This window comes from Triturus cristatus, chromosome 4_1, assembly GCF_964204655.1.
Source record: "Triturus cristatus chromosome 4_1, aTriCri1.1, whole genome shotgun sequence".
Taxonomy (NCBI): Eukaryota; Metazoa; Chordata; class Amphibia; order Caudata; family Salamandridae; genus Triturus; species Triturus cristatus.
The window spans coordinates 881,189,836-881,202,703 of NC_140585.1; the positions used below are offsets into that span (position 1 = coordinate 881,189,836).

At 42.9% G+C, this 12,868-nt stretch overlaps 1 protein-coding gene across 1 annotated transcript in view; it reads left to right on the forward strand.

Moving 5' to 3' along the window:
• LOC146855703 (uncharacterized) overlaps positions 1-12,868 on the forward strand; it is a 1,104,791-nt gene that overhangs the window by 657,374 nt on the left and 434,549 nt on the right. The window contains exon 70 of the mRNA XM_085653597.1: positions 1,344-1,631. Within this exon, the coding sequence (XP_085509723.1) occupies positions 1,344-1,631 (288 nt within the window). The remainder of the gene's footprint in view (positions 1-1,343; positions 1,632-12,868) is intronic.

Consider the following 12,868-nt stretch of genomic DNA (forward strand, 5'->3'; position numbering starts at 1 on the left):
GCATTTTTTTTTATCTACGTGAAGTTAAGAAAACATGCCTCTGCTCGCCGAAGCAGGGTTTTGCGGAAAGGCAAAATGCAAATGTGGGTCACTTTTTTTTAGTGTGCCCGAGCCTATTTTTTATCCCAATCCAACCCTGGCATCACTGTCACCCTTAGCAGTATCTGGGCACTGTGTCTCCGTCGTAGAGCCAGGTCTTGAGTCTCTTTCTGAAGTCTGCCAGCGAGGGGGCTGTACGGATATGGAGAAATAATGTCATGTTTAAGGTGCAACATCATAAAGCCATTTTTACACTTTATATCATCAAATGCAAGCATTCCATTGGAAAGTCAGATCCACCTCAATTTATCATCCATGTCTCTAATTCGAAATATACTTAATTCACCTGCCTGTATCAAGATAGAAAGGTATCAGGGCAGATTAACGCAGTTTCAGAAACTGATGCCTATCAAATAATGTTATGTATATTATTTTATTTGCGTTTCGCAATCCTTGGACAAAAGAGAAAAACTGATGATTCATTTGCATTGCAATAATCTCAGGTATATACATTTTTGGGTAAGAACTTCCATTAACTGTATCCAGATGGAAAAACTAGCACATTACATTTCTTTCTACTTGTTTTCATAAAGTAAAGAAATAATAATTTCAAGAAAGATTAAGAGTAGGCAAAGTTGAGTCGTTTTTTTCCGCCTGGTAGGTGTAATGCTCGTGAGAGCTATGGGTGTTATGCGTGCTATAGGAGGGTTGGTGTCAGCCGGGGTCCATGCAGGTAACAGCGGTGGGGCGGTGGGACCGGGTAAGGGGGGATTTCGAGGGACGATGCAGAGAGAAAATGAATTATTTATTTAATTTTCCCTCTGCATGATCCTTCGAAATCCCCCCTTACCCGTTGCCATCGCCCCACCGCTGTTACCTGCACGGACCGCGGCTGGTTGGTGTACATGTGAAAGTCAGGACTCTTCTGATGATTTTCATTGTGAGATCACTGCTTCTCACCATCTTTTCCCAAGCATGAATTATCTTGCCTGCCTTTTCCTCATGGTGGTTCCTTTTCTAGGTAATGTAAATCATATGGTGGTGAATGTTCTTAGTGAGTGTGTGTGGCACACATCCACTTTCACGGGTCCTGTGAGGCAATTCTGCCCCGCCAACTCTCCCCCGCGAGAGAAGACTACAAGCAACGGTAGCCCTAAACTCAGAATCTGCACAAGAATATGCTTGTGCAATAAAAACAATGTAGAGCCCTAATATTGAGAGTTCAGTTGACTCATACATAAATAATTGTAGCTCTTTATACTTGACACCACAGATACTTAAAGACGAATTTTGTATTTGTACAGGAGCTGAAGGAAACTAAGAAAGATCGAAAGAAGAAGAAGAAGGCAGCGCCAGATGGCAGGAGCAGCCTTGAAGTAACTGCATTGGCTGTGGAGGAGGGACAAGTGCAAGAGGTGCACTTGGCTCTGCCGGCAGGGGATGGAGACCCTGATGATGGTCGTGATGACCTGATTGAGGGCCAGAAAGAATCCAGTCGAGAAGACATGGAAGAATTTAAGGACACCGCGACCCAGATGGTTGTAGGCGCTGACCAGTTGCTCGATGGAGAGCATCCCACCGGAGAAGGAGAGGTAACTATGAGGACACTGACAAGGTGCTGAGGTTGTGGTTGGTGGCTTATTTGTTAACTCATTGTGCTGTCACCTGGCCCCCTTGGAAGGACATAACTGCTTCTAAACACACTCCTCCTACCCAATGCCCCTTATTGTAAAGGCCAGGCTGATTTCACCTCTATACTGAGGGTACTCACCGCTACTGTTACTTGCAACCACATGAGGGGAAGATACTCTGGCTTCAACAGGTATATTTGTACTTTTTAAACCAACACCCATCCTCGTTTTTGGATTATTTAACTCTGGTCAAATGTGTGATCAAAAACAAGGTCGAGCCATGGTCATTAATAGCTGACTATGTTTAAACCATGTGAAAATAAAAATATGGTATTCAAAAGGACGTTTTCTTGAAAGCAGAACCCTTAGCCATTGCAGAATCAGACCCATTTTGTCACATTTTTTGATGTCATTGCTGTTACTCTGACTGGAATCCTATATACGGTTTACAAATATAGGCCTGAAGCGCAGGGATATTCATACATCTGCAAACACGGGGTTAAAACATCGCATGCCTGCAGGAAGCCACAAAGGTTGCAGGACTAATCCTGGAATCCATTACCAGATGCAAGTCGACAGAAACCTTTTGCGAATGCCAAATTAGGCGCATGCAGAGGTATTTATGGAAACATAATTGTACATACTACATAGTGAATAATTGTGCATGGCAAGACACATTTCCAAATGTGCAACTACTTATTTTGAAAACACAGGAAAATATTTTCCATCGTGGAGAAAGCCTGCCCCGTGCACCCCTGGATTTTTTCTTCATTTTCAATTATAAAACATATGGAGATTTACGCCTGCCATTAGGTTGTGAAGAGGTTTGCAGTAGGAATTTGAGAGATTGTCGGTGTTTCTATATGTGCCAGCCATCCCGGTCCAGGGATAGTCACTCCACGCCCACAGATTAGAATGTACTCATTCGCTATATTACTTTAGACTTGTTTATTCATATGCTTGTTTTGTAAAGCACTACCTTGTGACCGCAAGCCACTGTGTGCCCTATAAGACAAGGCGTTTGGTGGCTCAGACCCCATCCGGGTTGAAGCAAAGAAGTAGTGCCTGCAGGGTAGGGATCTCCAGCAGATATTCAGGTTCATGACTGTGTATTTTGGAAACAGATCTGTACGTCCTATGGTGAAAGGCCCTCATAGCCACTAATAAGTTGTACAGGACAGTTTGAACATTGTTCTTTCTGCCTGTAATTGTGCAGGGTAATAACGACCAAGAGTAAATCGATTTATATAGACAACAAGTTCCTCAATCGCGAACCCCTTCACTTGTAAATCAGTGCATTTGCGCTTGTAAGTTGGACATGCATGCAGAAAGGGCTTTGTGGATCAGGTCCTACATGTTTAAAAACTGTAACTAGGGAGGAGCCAAGATGGCGACCGGGACGGCAGCGTAGACTCCCGGCTCCGTGAACCTCCGCACCCCGCACGGATATCCTGCCTGAGATCCTCAACTTGTGCTACGTGGTCGTGTTTCTGAAGGAGAGGGGCTTCCGACTGTGTGACTCCGAGGTTTCTAGCCGTGCTATCGCCGGAGAAAACTGCATCTGAACTTTGCGGCCTGTGCGGCCCTGGAGCCGGGACATCGAGTGGGCGCCGTGGCCGGGTGGCAGTGCGACAACAGCGGCCGGTGGTGACTGGGTGGAGTCGGCCCACCGAAGCGGTGTTAAACTCGGCCTACATTTCGGCGTGGTCACTTCTACTGCCCAGTGTAGCTGACCGAGTGCATGACCGGGGGTGCAAATCTTAGATCCTCCGGTGACTGCCCCTGCCTTGCTGGTGAGCTGCCCGGCCGCCGTCCGTATCCTGCCCCGATCATTGCGGGCCGCCCCCGGATTTCTACGGGAGCTGGTCCGTGGTGGGGACGACTGTTGCCCGTGACCACGGATAGTTTTTTTTGCCTGCCCCCGGAACCCGGTCACCCGCGACGTGGACATCGCGACGCTTGTCCCGGGGTCCCGGCCCCGGTGAGGGTCGGGCATACTTGGCGGCCATCTTGGGTCGATGAAGCCTACCATCCTGTCCGCTGGGCCGCAGCGGGCCTGTGAGCGTACGATTCTTGGGAGTGTGGCGGCGAGATCACAGAGAGCTGAGCTGGGGTACGGCGACCTCCTCGAGGCTCTTGGTACTCTTCACTCCTCCTTGGTTCATGGTTTCGTGATCTTGGGGAGTAAGCTCGATGGTGTGGCGTCGGAGTTGGGGCAGTGGCGGCCCACCTGTCCGCACGAACACAGAGTCTACCCACACTGCGCGCAGGAGGACGCTGTGGCGGCCCCCCCTGAGGTTAGTACACGACTGGACGCCCCGGCCAGTATGCTACAGTGTGTTCGACCTTCTGAGGGCCTGATCTGTCCCGGAGGCGTTGGACCTGAGTGGGATGTGGTGGCCTCATCCCGTGCATGCCCTCCTGCGACCCAGAGACAACTCCAGCAACTAATATCTGTTTTGGCTGCTTCTGCCTTCCTGAGCCTTGCGTGCAGTGCAGACCCTAGGGCAGCACTGGGAAGCCTGTTTCCTCACGCGGCGGACTGTGTTGATGCTCAGAGACTTCCACCCCACCTGTGTGCGTCGCTTCTCTGTCATTGTTGGACATTCCTCTGCCTAGGAACATTGGGTATGGTGCCGGGTCGAGGGGTTGGCATGGGCAGAATTCCACAGAGTGGTCAGGGATGAGGCTGGCCCCTCGGGGGTGGTCGCCTAGTGGACGGGTGGGCTTGGGGTGGTGTGCTCTCCTGACATGGCTACTGGCACAATAGGTGCATAATGCTCCCCATTGTGGTTTGAGAAGATTGTTTTTGTGCTGTTCCTTGTTCACTTTAGGGGAACCTTACCGTGCGGGAGGGAGAAGCCGGGGGTCTGTTATGAAGGCCCTCCTCCAGTTTATAAATGCTTTCTCAACCCCCCCGTCTGGTGGGGGTCCTTTCCTACTTCTTTTTCCCTATTCTCCTACATTTCGGGTCTGGTTCCAGGGCGACAGGCACACTGCTGGGGGGGGGGGCCGTACTCATCTGCAGAGGTGCAGGGTGGGGGGTTGGGGGAGGGGACTCTGTATTTCTTCATTTCTTTCCATGGCCTCCTTTTTCTTCTCTGATTCTTTTTGTCTTTCTTTTTCTGGGATCAGCGTGATACACCTCCTTTTGCTATGCCTTGTTGCCATTCCATGTGTTCACAACTTCCGGGGTGTTCTTGGGGAGTTCTGGCGGGGGACTGCGGGCACAGCTGTAGACTATGTTTTTTCTCCATCCTGATGTTCTTGTATTTGCGCCATTGACCGAATAGATTGCTGTAAATCGCTAACGTTCATTACTCTGCATATTCGTGATCGTTGTTTTAAAATTGCTTGTCACCTGATCCTTCTGCCTTGTTTCATCATAAAATGAAAACCTCTTTCTCCTGGTGCCCTACTTACGCTGTCCACAGTATAAGCAGTACGATTTTGCTCCCCGAAGTGCTGCCTGTGTTTATACTTGTCGTTCTTGCTCTGATTGCTTAGCGGCCGGCCCTGGGGGGTTGTAGGCCCATACTTGTTCTTCTTGAACTGTCAATAAAGGTTTTCAAAAAAAAAAAAAAAAAAAAAAAAAACTGTAACTAATGGGTTTCCCAAACATGCGCTTTTATAATTATAAAGGAAAATCTAGCCCCAGCAGAAACCTGTCACTTTTACTTGCACTGAAAAGGCTCCAGGGCTGCTGGGTTTGAAAGTCACTTCATTAAAGAGGGTAGTGGTGGTGTAGGTTGGTGTGAGCTCCAGCCTAGGTTTCCCAGCAGCTTGTTTACTTCTTCCTGGAACAGCCCATGAATAGATCCGAGTTTTTAAAGGGCACCTTGACAACTTCTGCCACCTCTACCCTTACTTGGAAACGTCCAATTTCATGCTTTAAATTGCCAATCACAAGCAATCATCCCAGCCTATTTGTTGCAAAGTTAGTTTGGTATAGCTGTAAGAAAGTACACGAGGCCCAATTCACAAGGGAAATTGTAAATCTGCACTCCTACAAGTACTATTCCTCGTGGGTTCACATCCACATTTTCCCACATTCCTAAATAGTATATCTGGAAAGCTGCACTAATCACAGCTTTCCGCTTGCACTAATGAGTGATCTGCTTCTTCCTCTCTGGAATAGGACATAGTGTGCAAGTTGGCTCTGTGGAAATGCAGCCCAATGTGCAAATGCACATTTATTCATTTTCTATTACATTTTGAAAGTATTTTCTTTGAGTAGAAACCCCTCCCCCTTCACATGCACCACGGTTGGGGTTGATCCATCTCCTTCCCGCGCTGGAAAGGGAAGAAAACTCTGACCTTTTTCAAAATTGAATGGGTCGGAGAGGACTGTGTGAATTCCCACAAATTCATGTGTGTCGAAATTCACAAACCTACGAGACATACCACACTTTGTGACACCTATTACCCACCCCTTGCATGTGGAAAGCTACATATTAGTGACAGACACCGGAGAAGAATAGCCCCAAACTTGGGGGGGGAGGGGGGTTTAGAAGAAGAGGTTTTTTCTACTAAGAAAAATACTTTCTACATTGAGAAAAAGATACAAAAAAGCTTTAAAATGCAATTTCACTCATCTGTTATGGTCATGCATGTGTAAAGGTTCACATTTCACATTTATAGATTATGTTGCTTGACAGAAATTTGGAATTCACAAAAGTACTCAAGAACTACTTCTGTGAAACTGCAACTGTCAGAGATTCCAATGTGAATGCATGGAATCCTTGGTGAATTGCAAAGAGGTGGAAAGGTTTTCAAACAAAAAAGTTAACCAAAGACCATATATTTACAACTTTTGTTTAAAACATTTTCAAACAGGGACATATGTTACAATAGACAATTATTATTATTATTTTTTTATTTTTTTAAGTTTAAAGTTTATTGAAAGAAAAAATTGTAGCATACAAAACAAAAATGACAGTATATAGGAAAATCACCGTATAATATATCTAAACAACCAAACCTATTAATTAATAAACAGGAAAAAGCAAGAGAGGGAAAGGAGGGATAAGGGGGAAGAAGGTCCAATATAAATAAAGGGTATTATCAGAATCTGAAACTCTATTGCATATGCATGAACTGTAATAAATATACTGTAATCATAAATTCATAAGATATAATACTGAAAAGAAAAAGAAGTCATTCAAGGTGTACACTTAGAACTAAGCTTAAAAAGACGACAGAGGATTTAAGGACGTTTTCTGACTTCTTCTGGAGTATTCACTGTAGTGGCGGAATTAGAAGCTACATCAGTCAGGTAAGTGGATAAAGGGAGCCATAAAAGATCTCTATTAATAGATAAGGATAGAGGAGAGACATTGCTTGTATCCAGTCTATGATGAAAACAAACAGCATTCCACCAGGCTCGGAAAGTAACTTTTTCAACTTGTTTCCAGTTGGAAGTTATTAAATGAAAGGCTATAGCTAATAATAAGTCAATTAAGGAGGGATTAGGAGATGGGTGAGGCCAAGAAGGTGCTAAGGAGCCTAAAAAGATATTAGATACTGAAAAAGGGATTTGGGTATTGAAAATGTTATTACTTTGAGACCAGACTAGGAGCCAAAAACGAGAGAGAGAGGGACAGTCAAAGAGCATATGTTTTAAATCAGCAGAAGTCATTTCGCATGACCAACAGGACGAAGAGTAGTCTGTAGAGAAAGAGGCTAACTTTGAAGGAGTTAGAAGAAGGCGTTTGTAAACAAAATAAAGAATCTGAGAGGTATTCGCTGCCCTAGATGTTTTATGAATTTTTGACCATAATTTATCCCAAAATGGGATAGTCCAACAATCTGCAAGATCTCTTTCCCAAGCCAATTCAGCCTTCCCCTTGGTTCTATCAGAAGAGAAAAACAAGGCTTTATATAAAGAGGAAGCTGATGTATTCATAGATAATAAAGGAAAAAGACTAGAACATTTAGAAGGAATATTTGGATTAAGCTGTAGGGAAAGAAGATATTGTAGGAGAGAAGGAAGGAGAGAATCATATTGAGATTTACACGAGGGGGTAAAGAAAATTGTATTTGAAGCTCCAAAAAGGATAACGGAGTATGATTCGATATTAATTGTGAAATCCAAAGTAAACCCCTGAGTCTCCAAGATTTCCAATATATTGTACGGCCCTTAATACGCAGCAGGTGATTATGCCAGATTGGTTGCAGATCTAACGAAGAAGATGAGGGATACGAGGACGGAAGAAGCGGCTTTAATATTTTATGTGTATGAGAGATAACTTGCGAGCGAAAAGAGGAAATAGTGTTTGTAAAGTTAAGAGATACATTAAAGTGGAAAGGAGCTATACATTTGTTTTCTATAGATAACCAAATAGGAGGATGCACACCTTGATCCGGAGCAAGCCAACGGGAAGATTGCCTAAGAGAAAAAGCATAATGGTAGGATTTAAAATCAGGAAATTTGAGACCACCAGAGGTATTATCATCTATCCTAATTTTCGTTAAGAAGGGTTCTAATGCAATTATAAATAAAAGAGGTGATAAAGGGCAACCTTGACGAACACCTCTGAAAAGAGGAAAATAATCATAGGTTTTCCCATTAACAAAGATAGAAGCTTCAGGGCCTGAGTAAAGTAAATAAATAAGAGAAATCAAATTAGTAGGGAATCCGATCCACTGAAGAGCCTGAAACATAAAATCCCAGCCAATCCTGTCAAATGCTTTTTCAGCATCCAGTGCTATCGCAGCAATGGGATAGTCAAGAGAAGAGGCTTTACTTAAAATATTAAAGAAGACTCTGGAATTATCCGAAGATAAACGACCTTTAATAAATCCTGATTGTTCGGGTCCAATAAGGTTCGGCAGAATGGGATCAATACGAAGCGCAAGAATCTTAGCAAAAATCTTAAAGTCTAAATTAACTAGGGAAATTGGGCGATAATTTTTACAAAACGCAGGATCTTTGTTATCTTTGGGAATTAAACAAATCACAGCTTCTTGAAAAGATCCTGAAGAGGAACCATCTTTGACAAAAGATTTATAAAGTAATTAAAGATGGGGAAGTAAAAGAGCTGCAAAGTGAGCGTAAAATTCAATAGTAAACCCATCAGGACCAGGCGCTTTACCTCTTTTCAATACGGATACAGCATGTTTAATCTCAGCTAAAGAAATGTCTGCTTCTAATAAGAAAAAATCAGTATCATAAGGGGGAGGGGAATTTATTGATTGAAAGAAGGAGGAAAGTGCGTCTGAAGTTGGCTGGTGTTCTGGAGTATACAAATTTTTGTAAAATGAGACGAATTCATTCAAAAGCAACTCTCCTACAGTATTACGTATGGATTAAATTTTAGTCCGTTCACGACGTATTTTTAAATAATTTGCAAGAAGTTTACCCATCTTATTTTGGCCACCATAATAACGGGCACTACTTTTTAGAAGATAAGAGGAGGCAGCCTCTGTAGTAGATTTGTTAAAAGAGATTTTTGCTTCAATAAGATTCTTTAATGATGATTCCGAATTAGAGCGATAGTAACAATATTCAAGTTGCTTGATCTTGGCTAATAACTGAGAATTTTTGGCCTCCAAAAACTTTTTTTTCCGTGAAACAAAATTTATAATGAATCCTCTGGCTGTAGCTTTAAAAGAATCCCAAATCATTACCGAAGAAGAGTCCGGAACGGAATTAATAGAAAAGAATTCAGAAGCAAAAGAGCTAAATTGACTTGTGAAATTAGGATCTGATAATAATGCATTGTTCAAACGCCATCTACCGGCCTTAGGAGAAAAGAGCAGCAGGTCAAAATCTACAAAAACTGGAGCATGGTCCGAGATGAGGATAGATCCAATTTCAGCATGAGTGACAAGTTGAGATAAAGGTTTGCTGAAAAAGAGATAATTGATTCTAGATTGTAAGTTGTGAGGAGGAGAATAAAAGGTATACTCTTGTAAGTCTGGATTACAAAGTCTCCAGATGTCAATTAAAGCGTTACGACGTATGGCAGAGGTAAATTGTGAGTGCATCTTAGAAGTGGAGAATTTTACAGAAGAGTGTCTATCTAATATAGGATCTAAAACCTGGTTACAATCACCTCCAAAAATAACATAATCGTCATCTATCAGAAGAAGTTTGTCAGACACCTGAGTCCAAAACATATTATCAATAGTAACAGGTGCATAAACATTAAATAAAACTAAGGGTATTAGATCAATAAGTAATTTAACAATTACCCAACGACCATCAGGATCATTTTCCAGATGTACAATTGAAAACTGGTATTTTTATGACATAAAATCAAAGTACCATTCTTCTTTCCTAAAGCTGGGGAAGAAAAAACATGACCCACCCAACCCCTTTTCAACTTAGCTGCTTCAACATCTGATGCGTTTCTTGGACTAAAGCAATATTCGTATTTAATCTAGATAAATGGGTTAATACACGTTGCCTATTAATAGGGTTATTGACTCCTTTAACATTCCATGTCACAACTCTAAAGGTAAACTATTAAAGATAATTTGCACAAAGAAAATAAACACAGTTAAGTAATACCGATCAAACATAATAAAAGCAGTCAATATGCAACCAATATAAGGAAATAGAACCTTATTACCTAGGAGCAAGAGAACATAGAAGAAAAAGTTGTAAAATAGTCTCAGGGTGAAGGAAAAGAAAAAGATATGAATAAATGCAGGGTTAGCAAAACGAGTATTATGAAATGCAGAGAAGAAGATACCATACGAGAAAGGGGAAAAAGAATCAAGACCAAGAAAATGATTAGATGTTAACAAAAGCGAAAAAAGGGAAAAGAAAAGAAAAGGAAGAAGAAAGATTTGGAGGACAAAGAACAGAAATAAAAAAGACATAGAACAGCAAAACAAAACAAGTCCAACAATCGATGGTACAAAATAATGTCAGAAAGACATACCATAAAAAGACAAAAGAAACGGGAATGGAAGAGCCAGATAGGGAAGGTAGCACGTCGAAACGGAGGACCCCAAGAGGATGCAGCAAAGGGGAAACGCCTCCAGGCGAGAACATCATACACAACAACAAGGGAACACAGAACCGCACCTAAGAAAGGAAGAGAGAGAAGGCATTAAAAATAATAATTCACAACGCATTAAAAACAAAGCGATAAGAAAAGAAGAACCAACGCCAAATAACAACAACCCGTTATGAAACTTAGTCAACAATTATAAACCAGGAGAGTCCATGGAATCCTCTCTGTGTGAGTTCAGAAATTGTTGAAGAAGAGCCGGATCTTCATAAGTTGTTGTTCTATTGTTGTGAGTAACTTTGAAAAGGCAGGGGTGAAACAATCCATATCGGACATTCAGGGCACGCAGGGCCGGTCTCATGTCCAGAAATTGTTTGCGTCGATCTGCAGTAACCTTAGCATAATCTTGAGCAAAAAAGAGATTTGAGCCATTCCAAGTAATTTTCCCTTTCTGTTTAGCCACCTGAATCACTTTTATGAGATCAGTATATTCTAGAAAGTATAGGATGACACCTCTAGGTTTCGAGGAGGAGGCAGATGAATTAGATATGCGGGGAACTGGACCCAGACGATGAGCTCGCTGAATATTTAACGAAGTGGAGGTAGGAAGACCCAGAAGCGTTGGCAAGAAGGATTGAAAGTAGGATGGGGGATTTGACCCTTCAATACCTTCCACCAAACCGTAAATGCGTTGGTTATTGCGTCTATTACGATTTTCCAAATTCTCAACCTGCTGTTTAAGGAAATTAATTTCTTTGTGAATGCCAGGGACTTGGTCTGAGACAACCTGCACCGAAGTCACTCTTCTTTCAAGATCCGCAACTCGAAGCTTGGTGTGTGACCACTTGTCCTCAAGGCTTTGAAGTCGGGTGTTTGTTTCAGCCATATATGGTTTGAGAGAACGTATTTCCTCAAGCAAAAGGTCCAAAGAAACAGAAGAGACAGAGTTGGTAGGAGAAGGCGGATTTGTCTTCACTCGTTTTCCCGAAGTTGAAGGGAGTTTGGAGTTAGGTTTATTGCTCGAGCGAGACGTAGTAGTAGAAGTGCCTTTTATTCCAACAGAGTCATTAAGATTTTCCTCCATGTTATCCTGTAATACACTAAAAGGATTAATATCTTCTAATGACGAAGAAGGCGCAGTCAGTTGTTGTGAAGAAGAGCGGTTAGAGCGAGCCATTTTAAAAAGAAAACTGAAAAGTAAACACCAAGGATCAAAAGTGGCGCCAAGCAAATCGTTGTTTATTTCTGAGAGGAAAAGAGACCAAAAATCTGACTAGGAATGCATTTTCTATCAGGGAGCAGCAATGTACTGCTCAGCGGCAAGGGAAAAGTGAAAACTGAATACGATATGGCTGTTGAAAAAGAAAAGTTGGCAGATAGAATGTAAAAATTCTAAGATGGTGCCCTGAGATGCTGGAGAAAAACTGAAGAGAGAGAAAATAAATAAATAAATAATTGCCAAAGTGTGACAAAATTACTCCCAAAGTTCAGTAATACTGAGGAGAAACTGCTTCCATTGTTGCCTATATCAAATCAGGGCAAAAGCTTAGTGAATGCAGGCAGCAAAGAGACATGGCGTAGGAAAACCAAGTAACTTAGATGGCGGCCACGTTTTACCGAAGGTCCGTGTTCTGAGGAGAACAATGAAATACATTGCAGCGCTGACGCCCGTTGCCACTCTAAAAGCTTCAAAACGTTGCCGAAGTGTTCCGCCGCATAATAAAGCGGCTCGGCGAATTCTGTGTGCGCATTAAGCGTCTGGAGGAGATCCGTCCCCTTACTCCCTCACGGAGCTCTCGCCAACGGCGGCCATTCCTCTCGGCTCCGAAGCCACGCCCCACAATAGACAATTCTACATCCCTTTCAGTTGCCGTATTCTTCCAGATTCCGACTTATGGAAGCTTTCTACCTTTGAATTCTTGGAAAGGAAGGCTATATACGCATGAGCACTGTGGTTTCACCTATCTCTCAGTGGAGTGGAGTATTCTCACACACGGAAGTCAGCAGGGTAGTTACCTCTGCAAACCATTCAGTACAGAGCAGAACACAGTGAGAACCTAGGTCTAGGCTGGCATCCACATTGGCAATTGAGTCTCCAGATGCCTGTTAGTGCCTAAAAATCTAAATCCGTATTTGTAAAGCGCGAACGGGTCTCTAGGCGCTGGGGGCCATCCTGGAAATTAAGTGAGCTATTGCCCAGAGTCACATGGAGTTGAGCTGAGCTGCCGCCGGAGC